Genomic DNA, 20,070 nt, shown 5'->3' with positions numbered 1-20,070 from the left:
GTTGGTGTGTGTGTGTGTGTGTGTGTGTGTGTGTGTTGGGGGGGGGGGATGTAGATAAAGGGATTCGAAGGACTTAGGGTTGAGTGGGAATTTACATGAGGTTTCTTAGATCTAAAACAAGCAAGTAATTATTATTATTATTTTAAACATGTCAGTGTCTTCCATATTTTAATCTTATTTTATTAACAAGCTGGATAATACATGTTTGTGAGCATTGTTGTTTAGTACTGTGTGTGTGTGTGTGTGTGTGTGTGTGTGTGTGTGTGTGTGTGTGTGTGCGCGCGCGCGCGCAATTTTAATGCCAATATGTGATGATCATTTTTTTATTGAGCCATTGTATTGTACTGTATTGATTAATTAATGAACAGGTGTTAAAGAAAAGACTGATTTTGATATATCTTAATATAACATTGTGTTTAGAATAATTTGGCACAAATATATACTGTTCAATAAGTTATGTGTATTGTGAATGTTTTTACCCCATAAAATTCTTGAAACTCTAATCATTTCATGGAGAATTGTGAAGAAATTACACAAAGTTGTGAACATACACATGGTGGTCAGAAACAGTATGAAAAGCTTGTAAGAGTGTTGCAGGGTAGTTTGTGCTGAGGAATAATTGTTACGAAAATTCTTGATACGCTGCTCCATTTCCAAGTTAATTAGCAATGAGTTATCCAGTCAGGCCATTGTGTTCTTCATTCGGTTTCCTAAAAAGTGTGTGATAAAAAAACTGGATTCAGAACTGTAGGAAGGATGGAACTGAAACCAAAGGTGCTAACCTCTATGCTGAGAGAACTATTGACACCAAATGTATCTGACGGGCTGCTCCAATTTGCATGTGCAAATGCCTGATTGGCTAACTTCAGTGGTAATTAACTGAATAACTGCACAACATATTGTACTTTTTCTTAACAATTATTTTTCAATACATCCTGCCCTGCAGCACACTTAAAAAAGATATTTGGAGTTTCTGACCCAGTATATAAATTTTCTCTCTCTCTCTCTCTCTCTCTCTCTCTCTCTCTCTCTCACACACACACACACACACACACACACACACACACACACACACACACACACACTAACTTTTTAGAATAGCTGCCTCTGTAGTACAGTGGTCATCATTATTGGCTAATGACTAGAGGTCATGGTTTGTTTACTGACACACAGATTTTTAATGTTATGGAAGGCTTTGGAACAAAGTTGCAATTAGTTGTGTGATGTTAAATGAGAGCTACGTGAATAAAAGAGCAGAGGAATTGATACACACTCGCCACCGAAGTGCTATCAGATCTGAAAACTTGCACCAGCAGTATGTATATGCCCTGGAACAGCCGGGGAAAACCTGGGAATTTTTTTCATCCAGGAGAAAACGGGGAAATAGCCGGAAATTTTTTGGAATTCCAGGAAATTTTCGTTGTTTTAGTTTTCAGTTAAATTTCTATAGTTTTGATTCGCAAGAACTGATGCTCTAACAAAGAATATTGGTGTATTGTGCTACTGCAGAATAATATTGCAGCAATGAAACATAACCTAGAGAAAAAACAAAAATAATCTTCAGTTGCAAAGGAAATGCAACAACAAAACTGCACACAAACTTCTGCCAACAGGAAAATATTTCCAAAGGCTTCAGGACTAAGACTACGCAATACTTTGTAACAACAAACTGCTACCGATGAGCGTGACGTGACGTCACAACTGTTTACATTAGGTTCGTTTTAGCAATTGCCAGAAGGCGTATGCACTTGCACAGTTGAGTAGCGTATGAGCAGTACCTGCAACTGCTTCTGGTTGCTAGCTTTTAGGTGTATCCGCATGCAGCCAGATGCTAACCGGAAAAAAATTATCTGGCGTGCCAAAGCTGCCAGATTTATTTTGTTTTCGTTTTTGGCAGCCAAGCATTAATTGTGTTGCAGACCAATGAAGTTATTTTGGACTGTTTGCTACAGAAATTTGGCTTTTATTAATTTTTTCTGCTCAGGCTGTCAATTTATTTGAAATGAAGTGTTGCATTCCAAAGTACTGGCTAATTCCAACTGTTCGCTGAATTTGAAGTAAATGTTTTCATCTAGTGGTATGGCATTATGCCTCAATAGAGATCCAAACGTGAGCTAGTACAGTATTGGTACTCAAAGAGAATTTACATCCTGAAAACCACACTGAAAAGCTTAAAATTCAGGTTGGGGCCTACTTCATTGTGAATCTGGACATACCTGAATGTGCATTTCAAGCCGAATTAAGCATTTTAGTATGGTTTACTAAATTCTGATGCTTTTGGAATATCCTGTGATGTCCTGTTTTTATATGACATGTAAGATCTTTTAATGCTTTATATGTATGAACAAACGAGCCTCCTTTGTCATCATAGCTGCGCTTGCGCAGTAACGGTTGTTTTCTGGTGCTCTCTGGCAACTGCTGAAACGAACCTGTTTGTAACAGGTCTCGGGAAAATATTGTGAATGATGGTTTGAAAAGCGTTACCTTCAATAGTAAATGTCTTGTCACACAAGATGAGTTATGTTACATGTCAGAATGTGTGGTTAATTCCTTGAATCACAGAGCATTTGACTCTCGTTTAAAACTTATCACTTTGAGGACCAGCCACTTAGAAGAATCTCCAGCCAGAAATCCATACATTTACGCCACTATTTTAAATTTTACTGGCAAATTTGTGTGATGTACCTTAAAGTACAGCATACGCAAAAAAAAGGAAAAAAAAAACAGTATAACATGTAAAAACTTAGCTTCTCTTGTAGCTCATTAATCTTGAGAGACCAATGTTGTACAGGAAAGCCTGACTACATAATGTGTCCTAAGCTCTGAATATCTGCTGTCATCGGCTGGCGAGGTCACGCAACATGAGCTGTGATTGCCATACAAAAGGCATCGCGATTTCGATTTTAATGCTTTTGGATTGGCTTACCAAAGGCGTCGCAATTTCGATTTTAATACTTCGGAAACTAATGTGCTGTGTTTGGTCGAATTCAAAATTATACTTTTGGAATATGAGATTATGCAGCATATCATAATATGAAAATATCTGACATACATGTTGCTGCACGTCAAAGATATTTCCAAAACCTTTATTTCTCTCTCTCTCTCTCTCTCTCTCTCTCTCTCTCTCTCTCTCTCTCTCTAGTTTCGTTTTCTAAAATGCCAGGAAATTCTACGACTGTGTACAAAACTTTAACCATTCAAACATTTGATACAATTTATAGTTCCAAGGGAAAGTATACAGCCACTTAGCACGGAAAAAGTGTATTTTTACCCGGGGAAAAAGCGTATTTTTTAACTGGGAAATCCAGGATTTTTTTCCTTATCCATGTATATGCCCTGATCAGGCTGGAAGCCACACAACTTTTATTTCTTTACTTTTTTGAATTGTGTGTGTCCAGTTTTCATACTTTTAAGTGTTCAAACTATGGAAATACAGGTGAAAGAAGGTGTAGCTTTTAGTATATAAGGTATACATCATTAGGATGCTCAGCCAACATGTCATTAGAGAATATATTCTTTACATCAGCAGATACATATTTGTATATATATTGTAAATATATTTCAAGAATTATTGTCACGTAAAATTTATAAAAAAATTTCTGAACAAAAGAACCAATCTTAGCTGTAAAGCAGATCGTTGGAAAGTATAACAAACCTGGTAACAAATTAAGTTATGATACTTGATCTGTGTGTCTAAATAAAACACACTCTCTCTCTCTCTCTCTCTCTCTCTCTCTCTCTCTCTCTCTCTCGCTCTCTCTGAATGGTTCTGTTAAATCTACATAATTGCATTTATTTGAATGTTTGCTTGTATCATTCAATGTGAAATAATTATATGAGGTTTTTTGTTTTTCATTCCTGTTTTTTATACACATTGCTAACAGTTCACTTTAATGTTTTGGCTTATGCTGAGTTGTATTGATACGCTTTCTAGTTGAGGTTAAAGTGCACTTCGTTAAACTTTCTAAGATCTATGCCGTGGCCCAGTAGATGTTGCCATGACATTTTCATTTTATCTTATTGAGATGCTCATTAGAGAGTAATTTAACTAGCACAATCCTTACATTTTTATAGTTAAGTAATCTTAAGGAGGAGGGAGTGGCTTTGCACTTTGTGTGCAGATGATGTCATTATTTAAAAATATTCTTGATGGAACTGTAAATTAATAGAACTCGAATCTTCTTAAAAGCATTCAGAGTCTATTTAGACAGGTATGACTGAATTCTGTGCTTAGATTTTGTGCTGTAGGGAATATAAAAAAGTTCCTTAATTAACAACACTATATATTATTGTATATTGAATGCACCGTTAAAATAGTTACATGATAGAGTTTCACAGTATTTGATGAGGGCAGTGATTGGAGTGAGGAACCTGGAAAAATCAGATGTTAGGTAATAATCCTGAGAGGTTAGGGGGAAGGGGGGGATTGTGAAAAACTTTGAGGTTGTGGGGAATGGGGATGGAATTGCAAAAAATGGGAGCAGAAGTTTGAGGGAATTAAGAGACACTCAATGGGTAATTCTGAAATACTTAGTGGGGTGGGGTGCCATCTGCAAAATTCAGGTGGTGTGTGGGAGAGGACAGGGAGTTTCTGAGGGCTTTGGAAGGGAATTTTGAAAGAAAATTGTGAGGTGAGTTGAAATGTTTGTTGATGGAAACAATGTACTGCCATTGGCTGTAGAGAGTGTGCTTCAGAAACAATAAATTGCGAGGTCACATAATGAAGATGAAGAAGCACATTGAATTATTTTAATGTTCATTGCTTGATTGTGGCTTCATCCTGCACACTTGAGGACCTCAGGGAGTTTGTTTATTGTCCATGGGTTCTTGGGCTCCAGGTCCACTTCCCATTGCACAATTGCAACTGCTATGCAGTGTATTGTGTACATTTGAATTCTTCACGTGGCTGTTGGTTCGTCTTAAGCATAAACGTAAAGTTGGGTTTCATAATATTGTAAGAAAATATAAATATAGTTCCATATTTTGAATATGATTTGTAGATCACCATTGAATATTCTGGCTTCAGTTCCTTTTTACCAATTTCATTACAAAGCTGTACCTTCCTAGTTTTTTTGTGTTGTCATACTTCAAGTAACAATCACCCCTAATGTGAAGAGCAGGCAGTTTGAAACTAGAGGTGTTGCTACTGATATTACATTCCAGTGACATAAGTGTGTTCCTGTGAAGTTGTCATTTATTTAAGGTCGTTGCACAGTGACACAGAATGGTGATGGACAACAGTAACATGGGAATTGTTTAGAATACTGTAAATCCTAGCTAAACTTGTGTAATAATTGCCGTTAACTGATGTTACAGTAAAAAAGAATCCATTTTTGGCCTTAAAAACTTGTAAGTAAATCTCGCTCATGTACTACAAAAATTGGTTCAAGGAAATTAAGAAATCCAACCTCTAAGTCTTTGGGAGATCGACTCTTGAGATAGAAAATGTTACAATAAAGGCACATTAACTCAGAATTCTGAACTAATGATGTGATTTGAACATGAGTAATGTAATTAAAATCCTGAATAACCATCTGTGTGACCTCTCAAACTTGAGCTTACAAAGAGAATTAACCTTGTATAAATGCTGATACAGGGTGAGTCAAAAAGGATTTTACAACAGTGGTGTGATGCAGAAATTTATTGAGATAACTTATAGAATCTGTAGATGTGTCATTTTGGTTCGAAGTGACTACCATTTGTGATGCGGCAAACATCCCACAGATAATCAATTTCTTCCCACACTCATTGCAGCAAATCATGTGTAACTTGTGCAGCGGCAGCATAGATTAGATTTTTCAGATCAGCTAAATTGTATGGTAGGTGAGGAACATAGACATGGCCTTTAATGAAACTCCAGAGAAAGAAATGCATTGTTGTCTAGTCTGGGGAATAGGGTGACCATGCAATTGGCCTTTCATGGCCATTACACTGGCCTGGGAAGCGATTATCGAGGAAACCTTGAACTGTGTGTGAAAAGAGGTGGTGCACCATCTTGCTTGTAGTAAGCTGTCCCATCTCTGTTATGTTCAATGATTTGTGTAATTGAAAAAGTTTTCAAGCGTGTCCAGGTACGCTGTACCAGTGGCAGTTATCTCCATGAAGAAGAAAGGGCCATACACTTTGTTTGCTAAGGGCACAATGCAAATTAACTTTGGGCATGTCATGAATGTGTTCCATGGTTGCATGCTGAATTTCACTGCCTTGTATTCTGCAGTAGTTGGTATTCACCATGCATCCGACATGAAATGTTGGCTCATCACTGAAGATTATTGTGTTCATGAATATCTCGTTGCCCTCCATCCAGGACAACATTTCCACACAGTATTCCCTATGAGCAACCTTATCACGCATCTACTATGCCATTGTGAATCTGTGTGGTTTCAAGTGTAAATGTTTACGCAGTACTTGCAAACAGTCTTTTATGGAATGCCAGTCTCGCAAGATGCACATAGCATTGATGTTTCTGGTAAACAGGGTGTATATGACCCGGGAGATCCGGGAAAAACCCGGGAATTTTTTAGAATTCCGGAAATTTTTCATTGTTTTAGTTTTCAGTTAAATTTTTATGATTTTGACTGGTAAGAACCAATACTCTAACAAAGAATATTACTGTATCCTGCTTCTGCAGAGTAATACTGCAGCAACAAAACATGAACGGAAAAAAAAGAAATAAAACTTAAGTCCCGAAGGAAATATGCCATGTACGACAACAAAACACAGTGCTCATACAGGCGTCTGCCAACAGTAAAGTATGTCAAAGGCTTTAGGAAGACTATGCAGTGCTTCTTAACAGCAAATTGCCTCCGATGAGCGTGACGTGACAGATGTTTATATTAGATTCGTTTTAATGCAAGATCTTTTGATGTTTTACACGTACGAAAATACGGGCTTCCTGCGTCATCGTAGCTGAGCAAGCACAGTGACGCCTGTTATCTGGCGCTCTCGGCAACTGCTGAAATGAACTTATTTCTAACAAAGTAAATTTCCTTTTATGCAAGATGGAATATGTGCGAGAATGTACGATGAATTTCTTAAATCACAAAGCGTATGACTCTCATTTAAAAATCAACTCTTTGGGAACGACCATGTAGAAGAATTTCGAACCGGTATCAGACATTTATGTCATAATTAAAAATTTTACTGTCACAGTTATGTGATGTATCTTAAAGTGTTACATGCGCGAAAAAGGTCAACATTATATGTGGAAGCTTAGCTTCTGTTGCAGCTTATTAATCTTAGAGGCCAATATTATCTGTGAAAGCTTTGCTTTTCTTGTAGCAACAATATGTACATTAATTTAAAGCATTAACTTTTCTTATTTGTGTTCGCGCTACTTAAGAGTGATCTTGCTGTTGGCTGACTACATCACGTGTGTTTATGCTGTCATAAGCTGGCGAGATCACGTGACATGAGTTGTGCCTGGCTTACAAAAGGACGTCGCAATCTCGATTTCAGTGCTTCGGAAAGTAACATTGCGGTGTTTGGTGGAATTCGAATTTATACCTTCGTAACATGAAAATATGTAGTGTACATGTTGCTGCACATTAAAGATCCTTCCAAAATGTGTTTTTTTCCCCTGAGTTTCATTTTCTAAAGTGCCGGTGTATAAAACCATAAAGGACTGATGAGTTTTACAGTGCCGAGGAAAAGTATACTGTCACTTAAAGCGGAAAAAAATATATTTTCACCTGGGAGAAAGTGTATTTTCAACCGGGAAATCCGGGAAATTTTTTTCCTTCTCCATTTATACACCCTGGTAAAGCTCTCTCTAACCTGTTCAACGTAGTCAACAACTTGCGGGTGAGCTGGTGTTTCATAATGTCGCAGTGAACGACCTGTCTCGATAAAGTTCTTGTGCTGAGATTAAATTGTAGGCTTGCAGGTTCTTTAGCATGTTTGGTGCCAGTTTCCGCTGAGCAGTTGTTGCAGACTTTATTTCATGAAATCAAAACACACAGCAAGTATTATGCACACTAGTGAAAGTAGCTGTTTTACATGCTGACACTTCTGATAGAATGGCGTACTGCTGCAATATGTGAATACAACTTGAGGTTGTTTGCTATAAAATGGCACGTTTATCGATTCTGTAACTTACCTCACTAAATGTGTGTAACATTTTAAAGTTGGAAAGTCCTGAAACTTCCTGGCAGATTAAAACTGTGTATTGGACTGAGACTCGAACTCAGGACGTTTGCCTTTTGTGGGCAAGTTCTCTACCAACTGAGCTACCCAAGCATGACTCATGACCCGTCCTCACAGCTTTACTTCTGTCAGTACTTTGACTCCTGCCTTCCAAACTTCACAGAAGCTCTTCTGCGGAACTTGCAGAACCAACACTCTGAAAGAAAGGGTATTGTGGAGGCATGCTTCAGTGAAGTTTGGAAGGAAGGAGATGAAGTACTGTCGGAAGAAAAGCTGTGAGGAAGGGTCATGAGTCCTGCTTGGGTTGCTCAGTTGGTAGAGCATTTGCCTGCAAAAAGCAAAGGTCCCGAGTTAAAGTATCGGTCTGGTACACGGTTTTAATCTACCAGTAAGCTTCACATTAGTGCACACTCCGCTGCAGAGTGAAAATTTCATTCTTGGAAAGTCCTTTTTGACTCGCCCTGTAAGTTGCAGTAAACTCCAGTCCATACAAATGTTTAAAATTTTTGCTGTCTTAGATTGCTATGCTAAGATCAGGAAAGAAATGTCATTCTTTTAGAATGAGGAATGACATGGTAATTTGTTTTTCTTAGTATTCATTGTTGCCTTGAACTCAACAAATCCATTCAGAAAGATTATCGTTGAGTCAGCAGCTGTCTGTTGGCAGGAAGGAAGCCTTGTGCTGTGTTAACAGAGGGCCACTGCTTCATTGAATTGTACCTTGGCAACTGTTTTATTTTATGGGGTTGCAAGTTGTGTCCCCCATGAACTTGTCAGAAATTCAAATATTCAGTATAAGCAAAATATAGTACACGTGAATCGTAGACTTTTGTTGTTGAGATACACTGCTACACCCATAAGGCACATAGGTGCATTGATTCTCTCACAATTTGATATCCCGGGCTCTTTCACATTTCTTGTTAATTTTCCTGTCTATCATCAATGTGTGTGCTACGTACTGGAGAGTGCTATAAAAACATACTCAGAATTTTTGTTGAATAGGTTCCCCTTCCTGAGGAGTCTTTTTGTGTAAAATATGAGTGAACATGTGTGTGCACTCCCTTATGTGTGTGTGCTCCCCCATCCCACTGCACGCACTCGCACAGACAGAAATTATTCATAGGGTGTTTTTGTAGTGTCGGTGGAAAATTTATTCTGTTCTCATTATAAATAAAACAACCAATTAATTTAATTTTATGTACACAATCAGTAGAGCAACTGTAATTAATATTCACTTCCAGAATGTTTGATGCTGACTGTAGGGATTTAAGTATGGTTGTGCTGCTGCGTGAGAGAAACATGAAGGCTGTGTGGCATGGCATAGCAGTTTTGAGGCACAAGCAGATTCGGACTTTTCCTCCTCCATGTTTTCTGTCACTATTAGGTTATTCTATCAACTGAGCATGTAAAATTATAATTTAGGCAATATTTTGTTGCTTTTGCCTTTGACACTAAATGTTGGATAAGAAAAAAGCAGTTTTAGTTGGTCTGGCAGTACAAACTCATCACAGAAACAGTTGAAAAGGCTTCAGAAACACCAGAGAAATGACAGCCAATGCACTTTAGTGGGGCACTGGATCTGAATAACAGGGAGATAGTAAAATACAGCTGAACATGGGAGGTGGCAATATTGTTGGTATGCAGATACACCATGTAGACATTACATCAGTGTTAGTGACAGTTGGTTGTGTTGTGTGAAAGGAACCCTAAACACACAAACTAAGCACACAAAGGAAGCTAATCACAATTGCTACTTGTCCTGTTAGACTCATTCTTAATTCTTGGTGTACAGATTTTATAAATTTTTTTCTGATGTGAACTTCATTCTAGAACAACTAATTGAGTGACATCTAAAGTAAGCTACCTATTTTCCGAATTAGCTAGGAACTCTTTAAAGATTGATTGACATATGGGTGTGATGTAGGGACTTTTGACCATGAAGCCTCATTTTGTTGGAGTAGTAAAATTCTTGAGTGGATATGAAGATTATCATCCTGATTTCTTTAGCAGAAGACGACCCAGTATGTTCCCAGATTTCAGACTATTAGTAACTGCTTGATTAATGAAACATATTTGTACCATGAATGCAATATATTTTTTGGCTTGGAGTGGTGTGTACAAGAATTGATGACGACGACCATCAAATAAGCATGTCAGTATGTGCATATGCTTTGAAAATACCCTGGTTTGTCTGAAAAAAAGTATGATCTAATTAGATGGTGGCTGCAAGGGCATTGTATTTGAACCGCGAGTTGATGACTGTTACATATAACGACCAAAATGAGCTTATTGTTTAACCACAAGTGGTACCAGTTTGAATGTAACTGCGACTGCTAAGTTGGAGACAAGGTAGAAAGTATGCTGAAAAATCACTGTGACATTGCACACTGAAGACACCTTGTGCCTCTGGAAACAAATTTGTTAGGCTACAAGTAATGTACACAAAGAAAATATATTAGAAAATCTTAATGACACCTTTGTACACTAACTCTACACTATCATCAATCCAGCTCAAGCAGTTTTCATACCTCTTAATGAGTTGACTTATTACTTGGGGGGGGGGGGGGGAAATCTGCTGCTGAGGCTGCAGCCAGCCTGCCACAGCATGTGTTGGTGTCAGTGTTTGTAATCCAACGACACTTTCATGCCCATGAACAGGTGGAAATTACTTTGACACAAGTCTAGGACATAAGATGGATGTTCAGAAATAATCAATTTGAAATGATCCAATAATTCTTGTTTACCTGGCAGAGCATACTTGATACAAAACATGGTTTTCAGGAATGAAATCCACCAAGCACAGAAACAGTTCTGACACTTTGAGTAATATGCAGAAAGTTAACTGTTCATTACTGACTACAGTGGACAGTCACTTCCGTCATCCTAGATATGTGTGCAGCACCAATTTTGCAGTGAATGTTAACAACTTTATAAGTATTACAGGCATCAAAACACTCCTACAAAGTGTAAGTTACTCCAGGTTTATAGCTCAGCATATTAATGTAAATACCGGAATTCATTTTGAAAAGCAATGGAAAAGTCATAATTAGGGACAGAAAATATTGTTACATTTTGTGGTCAATTTTGGTATTACTTTTTACACATTTTGGTAATTTGATGGCTTTTCTCTCCTTTAGGTTATGTATTTTAATCTAAGTTAGCCATTTAGCTCATTATTTTCTTTTCTTATTTTGAAATGAGTGACGAGTGTAATCCTGTTTATCATAGAGTTTAAGTACAACTCTCGCGGCACCAGAAGGATTTGTGATCCTGATTTCACAGAAAAAAAGAACACGGGCATAGGCAGGGAGACTTGTGACAGGAAGGCAGGGCTTGTTCTCCTGGACTGCTCCTCAGCTTTTGAGCATTCGAAGTTCTCGTTTGTTCACACTTCGGGCTGCTTACTAAGTTGTGGTGGCTGCTGTAGTGCAACGATGTAGATAGTCGCAGCACGACGATGCAGATAGTCTTCCTGTAAATTATGGATAGAGCTATGTTCAGTTCTCTGTCCACTCTTTAAGCACCTTGTCTGTCCTGTTTGTAGTGTTGTTGGCCATGGGTCTCAAGGTGCATGAAAAGGCTCTGCTGTATACAGATCAGGGCTTGTATGCTTTAGATTTGAACTCTGTGTTCTGCGGATTTTGTTGTTATCGAACCGTGTGGAAAAAGAGAGAACGTCGAAAAACTCCTTAAATCAGAGAAACAGTTTGCTCATCAGTGAGAGCCCCTTCTGAACAGAAACAATTATTTGTTGGAAGTTTCAATAGAGCCAAGAGGAGAAAACAAGCCAAGGCAGTTTTGGAAAAAAACTTTAAATTTTTGCAGAAGCAAATATTCGTCTCAAAAGTTTTTAGTAATGAGAATAAAAACTGCTTACTATCTTAATTACCCCCGTTATTATTATTATTATTATTATTATTATTATTGTAGTTTTTGTATCTGTTTTGTTCTTTCTTCTTTCTTGGGAAACAAACTTCATCTTCACGCAAGTGGCTTGCCAAACTTTTAAATTTAAATGTGTAACATTTATGCCAAAAAATCTAACTTTGCAAAAAATAGCTGCTACATTTTCAGGTCCCTACATCAGACAATCACATTTATGTTGCACTGACTTGCAAAGAAAAATTAAAAACATTTATTTTATAGCACTTTAAGGCAGGTAAGCTTCAGACACACTGCAGAGAAGTTTTTTTAAATGACAGCAGTGTCATGATTTTTAGGTTACCTTCTGAGAGATTGTGCCACATGTTAACACTTCATTGTTGTTAGAAAATGTTGGAAAATAACTTCTCACTGTGACTAAGTTGGAACACAGAATCCAAATAGCATTCTGTACCACGGCTGCAAACTGCTGATCATCAACTCTTGTTGGTTGCAGACATTTGACTATGTTAACATTTTCCAATTCTGTGGACATTAGCTTTGCAGAAATATTCTAAAGATTCTTACACAGCTTCAGAGCATCAGCACTACAGAGACGTCATTCCAGGTCATTCGTGTGAAGTGAGATGCGTCCAAGAAGACAGTCATATTAAGTCTATGGCATGTTCTTTACAGTTAATTGACACCCAATGCTTGCATCAGACAACTTCCACATGTCATCATTGTGGAAGAATTCAATCTTTTATTCAAAATATTCTGCATCATAAGTGGCTTTGGAGAACCAAGAGTTCAAGAATTTTAAAAGTGAAAGAGGAAGACCTTTCATATCTGTTCGTTTCCAATAGAAACTGCTAATACAAATGTTTCCTGTTGCCGGTGTTCAAGTTGCCGGTGTTCAAGAAAGTTCTCTTTAAATTACTTACCATGTTGTTGTTGTCTCCAGTCCAGAGACTTGTTTGATGCAGCTCTCCATGCTACTCTATCCTGTGCAAGCTTCTTCATCTCCAAGTAACTACTGCACCCTACATCCTACTAAATCTGCTTAGTGTTTTCCTCTCTTAGTCTCCCTCTACGATTTTTACCCTCCACGCTGCCCTCCAATACTAAATTGGTGATCCCTTGATGCCTCAGAACATGTCCTACCAACTGATCCCTTCTTCTAGTCAAGTTGTGCCACAAATTCCTCTTTTCACCAGTTCTGTTCAGTACCACCTCATTAGTTACATGACCTACCCATCTAATCTTCAGCATCCTTCTGTAGCTCCACATTTCGAAAGTTCTATTCTCTTCTTGTCTAAACAATTTATCGTCCGTGTTTCACTTCCATACATGGCTACACTCCATGCTAATACTTCCAGAAAAAGCTTCCTGACACTTAAATCTATACTCGGTGTTAACTAATTTCTCTTCTTCAGAAACGCTTTCCTTTCCATTGCCAGTCTACATTTTATGTCCTCTCTACTTCGACCATCATCAGTTATTTTGCTCCCCAAATAGCAAAAATCCTTTACTACTTTAAGTGTCTCATTTCCTAATCTAATTCCCTCAGCATCACCTGATTTAATTTGACTACATTCCATTATCCTCGTTTTGCTTCTGTTGATGTTCATCTTATATCCTCCTGTCAAGACACTGTCCATTCCGTTCAACTGCTCTTCCAGCTCCTTTGCTGTCTCCGACAGAATTACAATGTCATCGGCAAACCTCAAAGTTTATATTTCTTCTTCATGGATTTTAATTCCTACTCCAAATTTTTCTTTTGTTTCCCTTACTGCTTGCTCAATATACAGATTGAGTAACATCTGGGAGATAGGCTACAACCCTGTCTCACTCCCTTCCCAACCACTGCTTCCTTTTCATGCCCCTCAACTCTTATAACTGCAATCTGGTTTCTGTTCAAATTGTAAATAGCCTTTCCCTCCCTGTGTTTTACCCCTGCCACCTTCAGAAATTGAAAGAGTATTCCTGTCAATATTATCAAAAGCTTTCTCTAAGTGTAGAAATGCTAGAAACATAGGTTTGTCTTTCCTTAACCTATCTTCTAAGATAATTTGTAGGGTCAGAATTGCCTCACGTGTTCCAGCATTTCTACGGAATCCAGTCAGCTCTTCCTCAAGGTCGGCTTCTACCAGCTTTTTCCATTTTTATGTAAATAATGAGTCTTAGTATTTTGTAGCTGGGACTTATTAAACTCATAGTTCAGTAATTTTCACACATGTCAACACTTTGGGATTGGGATTATTTTATTCTTCTTGAAGTTGAAGGGTGTTTCACCTGTCTCATACATCTTGCTCACCAAATGATAGAGTTTTGTCAGGGCTGGCTCTCCCAAGGCTATCAGTAGTTCTCCAGGGGCATTGTTTCGACCTAGGTCTTTCAGTGCTCTGTCAAATTCTTCACACAGTATCATATCTTCCATTTCATCTTCATCTATGTCCTCTACCATTGCCATATTATTGCCCTTAAGTACATTGCCCTTGTATAGACCCTCTACATACTCCTTCCACCTTTCTGCTTTCCCTTCTTTGCTTAGAACTGGTTTTCCATCTGAGATCTTGATATTCATAGGGGTGGTTCTCTTCTCTCCAAAGGTCTCTAATTTTCCTGTAGGCAGTATCTATCTTGCCCCTAGTGCTATATGCCTCTACATCCTTACATTTGTTCACTAATCATTCCTGCTTAGCCATTTTGCACTTCCTGTTGATCTCATATTTGAGATTTCAGTGGGAAAATGGGTAAAATACTAGAAATGATACATGTTTTTTTTTTTTTTTTTTTTTTGTTAGGATTTGTTATGATGAACAGTATGTTTATCACTATATTTTTAACTAGTGATACGGAAAATGTGCAGAATGTGACAACCACTACAAAATTTTGAGTGTTCCATAGGCTTGTAGGATATAGCCTAAAAATGCAGCAGTCAGAAAAAGTACTCAACAAGCAGGAAATCAAAAATGTAGGAATATGAGAATGTAGTTCAAAATTATGGTATGTAACAAATTAAATTGAAGCAAGAAGTTCGACATCTTAGAAAATGAAGCATATATTGACAAAGAAAAAAATTATGATTATCTAAGGTTCTATACAAACTTGAAAAGATATTGCAGGAGGTATCATTAAATTAAACAACAGAAAGTCTAAACTATAGCAAGGCAACAATAAAAGTGTTTAGAGATGTGATGATAGGAAATTGCTCGTGTATGCTGAATCAAGCAAAGCTCTTTAGAAATGCCCTGAAGAAAAAATGGCAAAGGAAAAAACCAAAAACAGTATGTATAGTGAAAAGAGAATGTTTGGTAGACATAACATTTAAAGTTGTGCAAGGTACAGTAACTAATAACAAAGAGAGGACTATATAGGGATACTTTTAAGTGTCTGTAGTTCCAGAGATGAGCTGGAAAGGCAGGTAGTTATAATGTAAACAATGATTTTTTGGTAATTAAAGCTAGATATTGTGATAAAGTAATTTGAAGAAACTAGAGGAATGTACCGGGATTTGACGGCATTTCAGTATGAATAATTAAAACTAGGGGAAATGTAGCATTAAATTGAGCTGCAAAATGTCTGGAAGGAGGACAATCCCCCAAAACTGGGACTCTGCTGCAATTGTACAACACTAAGAAGGAAAGAGACAGGAAGACTTAGGTGTCTCGTAACTGTAATGTAGAAGATACTTAGTACACTCATTATCAAGCCCAGTCAGTACATTGGGAGATGTGCCATCACCAGAAGTTGACACTGGGCGCAGTGGCTGATGCGAGCGACTGCGAAGGCATTTCTCATACAGCCGCTTCCATCAGCCAGTGCGCTGTGTGTCAACTTTGTTTGCACTTGTAATATCTTGGCATCTCTTAAAGGACATTCCGGAATCTCCAAACTGGGAACCAGGTACATTTTGTGGCTGAACAACATACATATTACAGGTAGCTTTGTGATGTTTGCCTCTAGCTTTGATTAATTTAAGCAACAAGTGGAAGAAATTAGTAGAAAAAGTTTGAAAGCAGGACTGTAAAAGAAGGAAGGAACGAAGGAAGATTGCGTTTAACATCCTGTCAACATTGAGAAGGGAGCATGAGCTCAGATTGTGTCAAGGATGGGGAAGGAAATCAGCCAGACATTTGCCTGGAGTGATTTAGGGAAATAACAGAAAACCCAAATTTGGATGTCCAATCGCAGATTTCAACCGTCACCCTCCCGAATGAGAGTTCATTGTGCTAACCGCTGCACCCCCTTGCTCAGTGCAGGACTATAAATCGTTTACATTAAGACTAAAATAATAAACACACAAAAAAGAGATTTTTTCCAGTTAAGAAGTCGTGGAACCAGTTATAAGAGATTTTGCAGTCAAAGAATTAAATAAAACGACTGGTTAGATGTGAAAGTAAATGGAAGAGTAATTTTCAGCAAGTCAAATTATATCATCAAAATTTGTACCTTCTGATTACCACAGCAGTAATTTGCAGCCACAAATAGATTTATAGTGGAATCCTGACCTTTCAGAGCTTGTAGATGGAATGATTTACTACCTTGAATCAGATACGTTGCTACAAGTGCGGCATATAGTTCCTTTGGAATAATATGTGTATAATTAAAGACGTATTGCATCTTCCCAAAAAGAGGTGCTTCTCCTTCGCAAGCATTGCTAATTTACATGATTCACCCAATCCTCCTTTCTCGAACTTCTTGTTAATTCTTATTACTGGTAGTTCGCTGATTTGTAAAGCAAATAGCTATTGCCCTTAATCTCTAGAAACTAACACAGCAGAGAATTGAAGTGGAATTTCATTCTCAGTCAGTGTAAACACAGTAAGATTGGATGGTGTGAATGTTGGCAACGAAATGAAATTATTGTCCGTTCCTAATACTTTATAGGCTTCTGGTGCTCATGTTCTCAATAACTTTCGTAGCTAATCATCCTTTGTATGTTGATTCTGTGCAAAAGAATTTATGAAGCAGTGTGTTTCTAATGCGGCTGTAGACCTCATCGGTATTGAAGAATCCGGCTTTTTCTGTTGATGAATTTACCGTTCAGTCTTTGACTCAGAATAGCAGTCATGGTAAAGTTTGTGAAGATGGTTTGGTCATGGTTTCAGGTATCCCTCTTTAAATGCTATAAGCCAGCTGGATAGACTTAAAGATCACTTAACAGATGAGCATATGCAAGCTACTGTTACTGTATTATTTACATGCACTTACTTATTGTTCACTCTAAGAAGACTCTCAGCATGACGGTTGACAGGAGAAGCTACTAAGGTAGAAGTCAGTATATGGCTTCAGACCCATATTCGTTTGTTTCCAGTTGCTACCTATGTTGCTTTCAATACCAGGTGCAAAGTGTCTTTGTTGAACATATAAGTTTATTTAACTGTTTCAAACTCAATTTACACACAACAGTTCTGTCATTTTTAATTTCATGTATTGTCTTAATTTACGGGTACATAGACTCGTTGAGAACATGGTTGTCTGACAACTAAGATTGTCTAGGTAGGGTTTAACAGTGAGCTGTTGGTAATAAAACACAGCATTCGACTTCTATCGATAGACTTGCTCTTGGCAGTCACCATTCAGGCTCTTCTTAAAGTGAATAATTAATAAGTACCATCAGTATTAGACAGCAGTTTTACCAATTTTGTATGCTAAATCTGTGCACTCAACACGTTTTCATTTAAATGCTTCTTAGGTTATTTTCAGCACAAAGCAACATGTAGACAATTATTTGAATTACTGCAGCTAGGCTACATGTGCAAGATGTTATTGTCTATGTCAGATTTATTGAGAAGTGGAGCAATCAGCTGCCAAAATCCTTTTTGTTGCAGTAGAGTGACTTGCTAATTGTTTCATTATTTCTTGGAAACAAGAGTAAAAATTACATCCAAAACAATTGACAGCAGTGTGTTCCATCAATTAGTATTTTAATTTTTAAACATGCTAAACAGGCATATTTAAAGTTGTATTCATAATTATTGTTTTCCTGAGTTAGTAGTAGTTTACCACATTGAGTATTATGTAATAGCAAATGTGTGAAGGAGTGTCTGTGGCAACTCTGGGGATTATTGACATGTTTCTCGCTTTGTATGTTCACCACACATAGTGGTGAAAATACATTATTTAAATTGAATTGTGATCTGGGTTCTGGTTGCAACTGGTATTTGCAGAGCTGAATACAATTGAAGATGGAACTGTGTATCATTAATTTTTTGATTGTTCAACTGATAGGTTGTGGGCTTGTATGAAAAGCTTTTTCAGTGTTGTGCAATGTACCAAATATATTGATAATGGATTTGTGTCAAGATCTTACATTGTAGATTTTCTGTTAGCTAGAGGTGGCTTGATGTTGAAAGCATATTATGTTGTGATTGAAGAGATCTAATGTCTCAAAACTGTTGTACCTCAAATCTGCAGAGTCTGTCCTCATTGATGCTGTGTCTGCTGCTGAACTTTTGAGTCTACCATGACTTGGAAATTTGTGAAAGATAATTGAATTTTCCATTAAAATAATACACTTTGTGTTGCTGAAGGAGTGCCTCTTTAAGTGCTGCAAAGTTTATTTACAACATAGGCCTGATCTTGCTTAATCATTTTTATTGCTTGAAGTGATTAAAGGGTAGTGTTTTCTCGTGGCTTTTATACGTTTTACAACACAGCTATTAACAGTGTAATGATCTTTGAGCTTCAGTTAAGTGACCCTGTTTTCAGGTAAGTAGTTAAGTGACCCTGTTTTCAGGTAAGTGTGGCTCTCACATGTGGGAATGATTTGTTAGCAAAATGCCAAGTTTCACAATGGTGTCCATGATATACCCCATGGATAAGCCAGTCCCATGGCAGGATAAGCCAGTTCCATGGCAAGAGTATGCCATCACCACTAGGACCTTGCTAAATAGAGTGCTGTCTTGTTCAAACAAACCTTTGGGTTGTTAGCTTTACTTTTTATGTAGGTCTATTAAAAAAAAAAGTATACTTTTATTGAAGGGGGACGTGAGCAGTAGGTGCAAAGTGAGAATAAGAGTTTACTGAGTCTGTTAAATAATAATTTATTTGGATGCAGTATAAAATTGTCAGTTGTAATCTGTAAAAGTTTCTAAACATGGACCACTGCATTCTTTTGATGTTGAAATAAAATTGATTTGTTGTCATTATTTTCGTAGGTAAACTTGCTCACGTTGATTTGGATGAACGTGCTTTGGATGCTCTGAAAGAATTTCCGGTAGATGGTGCACTGAACGTTCTGACACAGTTTCTTGATTCAAATTTGGAACATGTTTCAAATAAGTCAGCATATTTGTGTGGTGTAATGAAAACTTATCGCCAGAAAAGCCGTGCAGGCCAGGGTTCAGGCTCTGGTACTGTTGCAAAAGCACCAGATGAGGACAAAATTAAATCAATTTTGGAACGCACTGGATATACATTGGACGTAACTACAGGGCAGCGGAAGTATGGTGGACCTCCACCTGACTGGGAGGGACCAGCTCCTGGTAATGGCTGTGAGGTGTGTAATAAATAGATAATTTCTAGGTAATTGTTTATGAAAATTCGTTTACTTGTTTTGTATATTTGGATACAATGCTGTTCGCTGCTGTTTCAGGTTTTTTGTGGCAAGATACCAAAAGACATGTATGAAGATGAGCTCATTCCTCTGTTTGAAAAATGTGGAACTATTTGGGATCTAAGGTTAATGATGGATCCCATGACAGGCCTTAATAGGGGATATGCTTTTATTACTTTCACCGCTAGGGAGGCAGCACAGCAAGCAGTCAAGGAGGTAATTGTGAGACTGAACTGTTTGTAGGTGTCAATACTTGTCTATAAAGTTATGTATTGTTTGAGTTACATAATTGATGTTTAATATGTCTACAAATAATTATCTCTGGTAACAAACTCACTTGTTAGTTTAAACATTGGAAAATTATCCTGGACCATTTGATTTGGCATATATTTGTACTTGTGAATCAGTATTGAAGTTTGGCTCAAAAACTGAGTGAGTTTGAATACTCTGAGAACATACAATGTTCGCTTGTTGTACTTGCTATATTGGATGTCTGTCAG

The 20,070-nt window shown here is 37.6% G+C and overlaps 1 protein-coding gene across 9 annotated transcripts in view; it reads left to right on the top strand.

The window, feature by feature from the left end:
- LOC124776258 (heterogeneous nuclear ribonucleoprotein R-like) overlaps positions 1–20,070 on the top strand; it is a 110,665-nt gene that overhangs the window by 40,278 nt on the left and 50,317 nt on the right. For all 9 annotated transcript variants that reach the window (XM_047251142.1, XM_047251144.1, XM_047251148.1 and 6 more), the window contains exons 3-4: positions 19,173–19,513; positions 19,610–19,786. In XM_047251142.1, coding sequence (XP_047107098.1) covers positions 19,173–19,513; positions 19,610–19,786 — 518 coding nt within the window. The remainder of the gene's footprint in view (positions 1–19,172; positions 19,514–19,609; positions 19,787–20,070) is intronic.

This window comes from Schistocerca piceifrons, chromosome 2, assembly GCF_021461385.2.
Source record: "Schistocerca piceifrons isolate TAMUIC-IGC-003096 chromosome 2, iqSchPice1.1, whole genome shotgun sequence".
Classification (NCBI taxonomy): Eukaryota; Metazoa; Arthropoda; class Insecta; order Orthoptera; family Acrididae; genus Schistocerca; species Schistocerca piceifrons.
The sequence above is the reverse complement of the archived record's forward strand: the minus strand, read 5'-3'. Positions and strand labels throughout refer to the sequence as shown.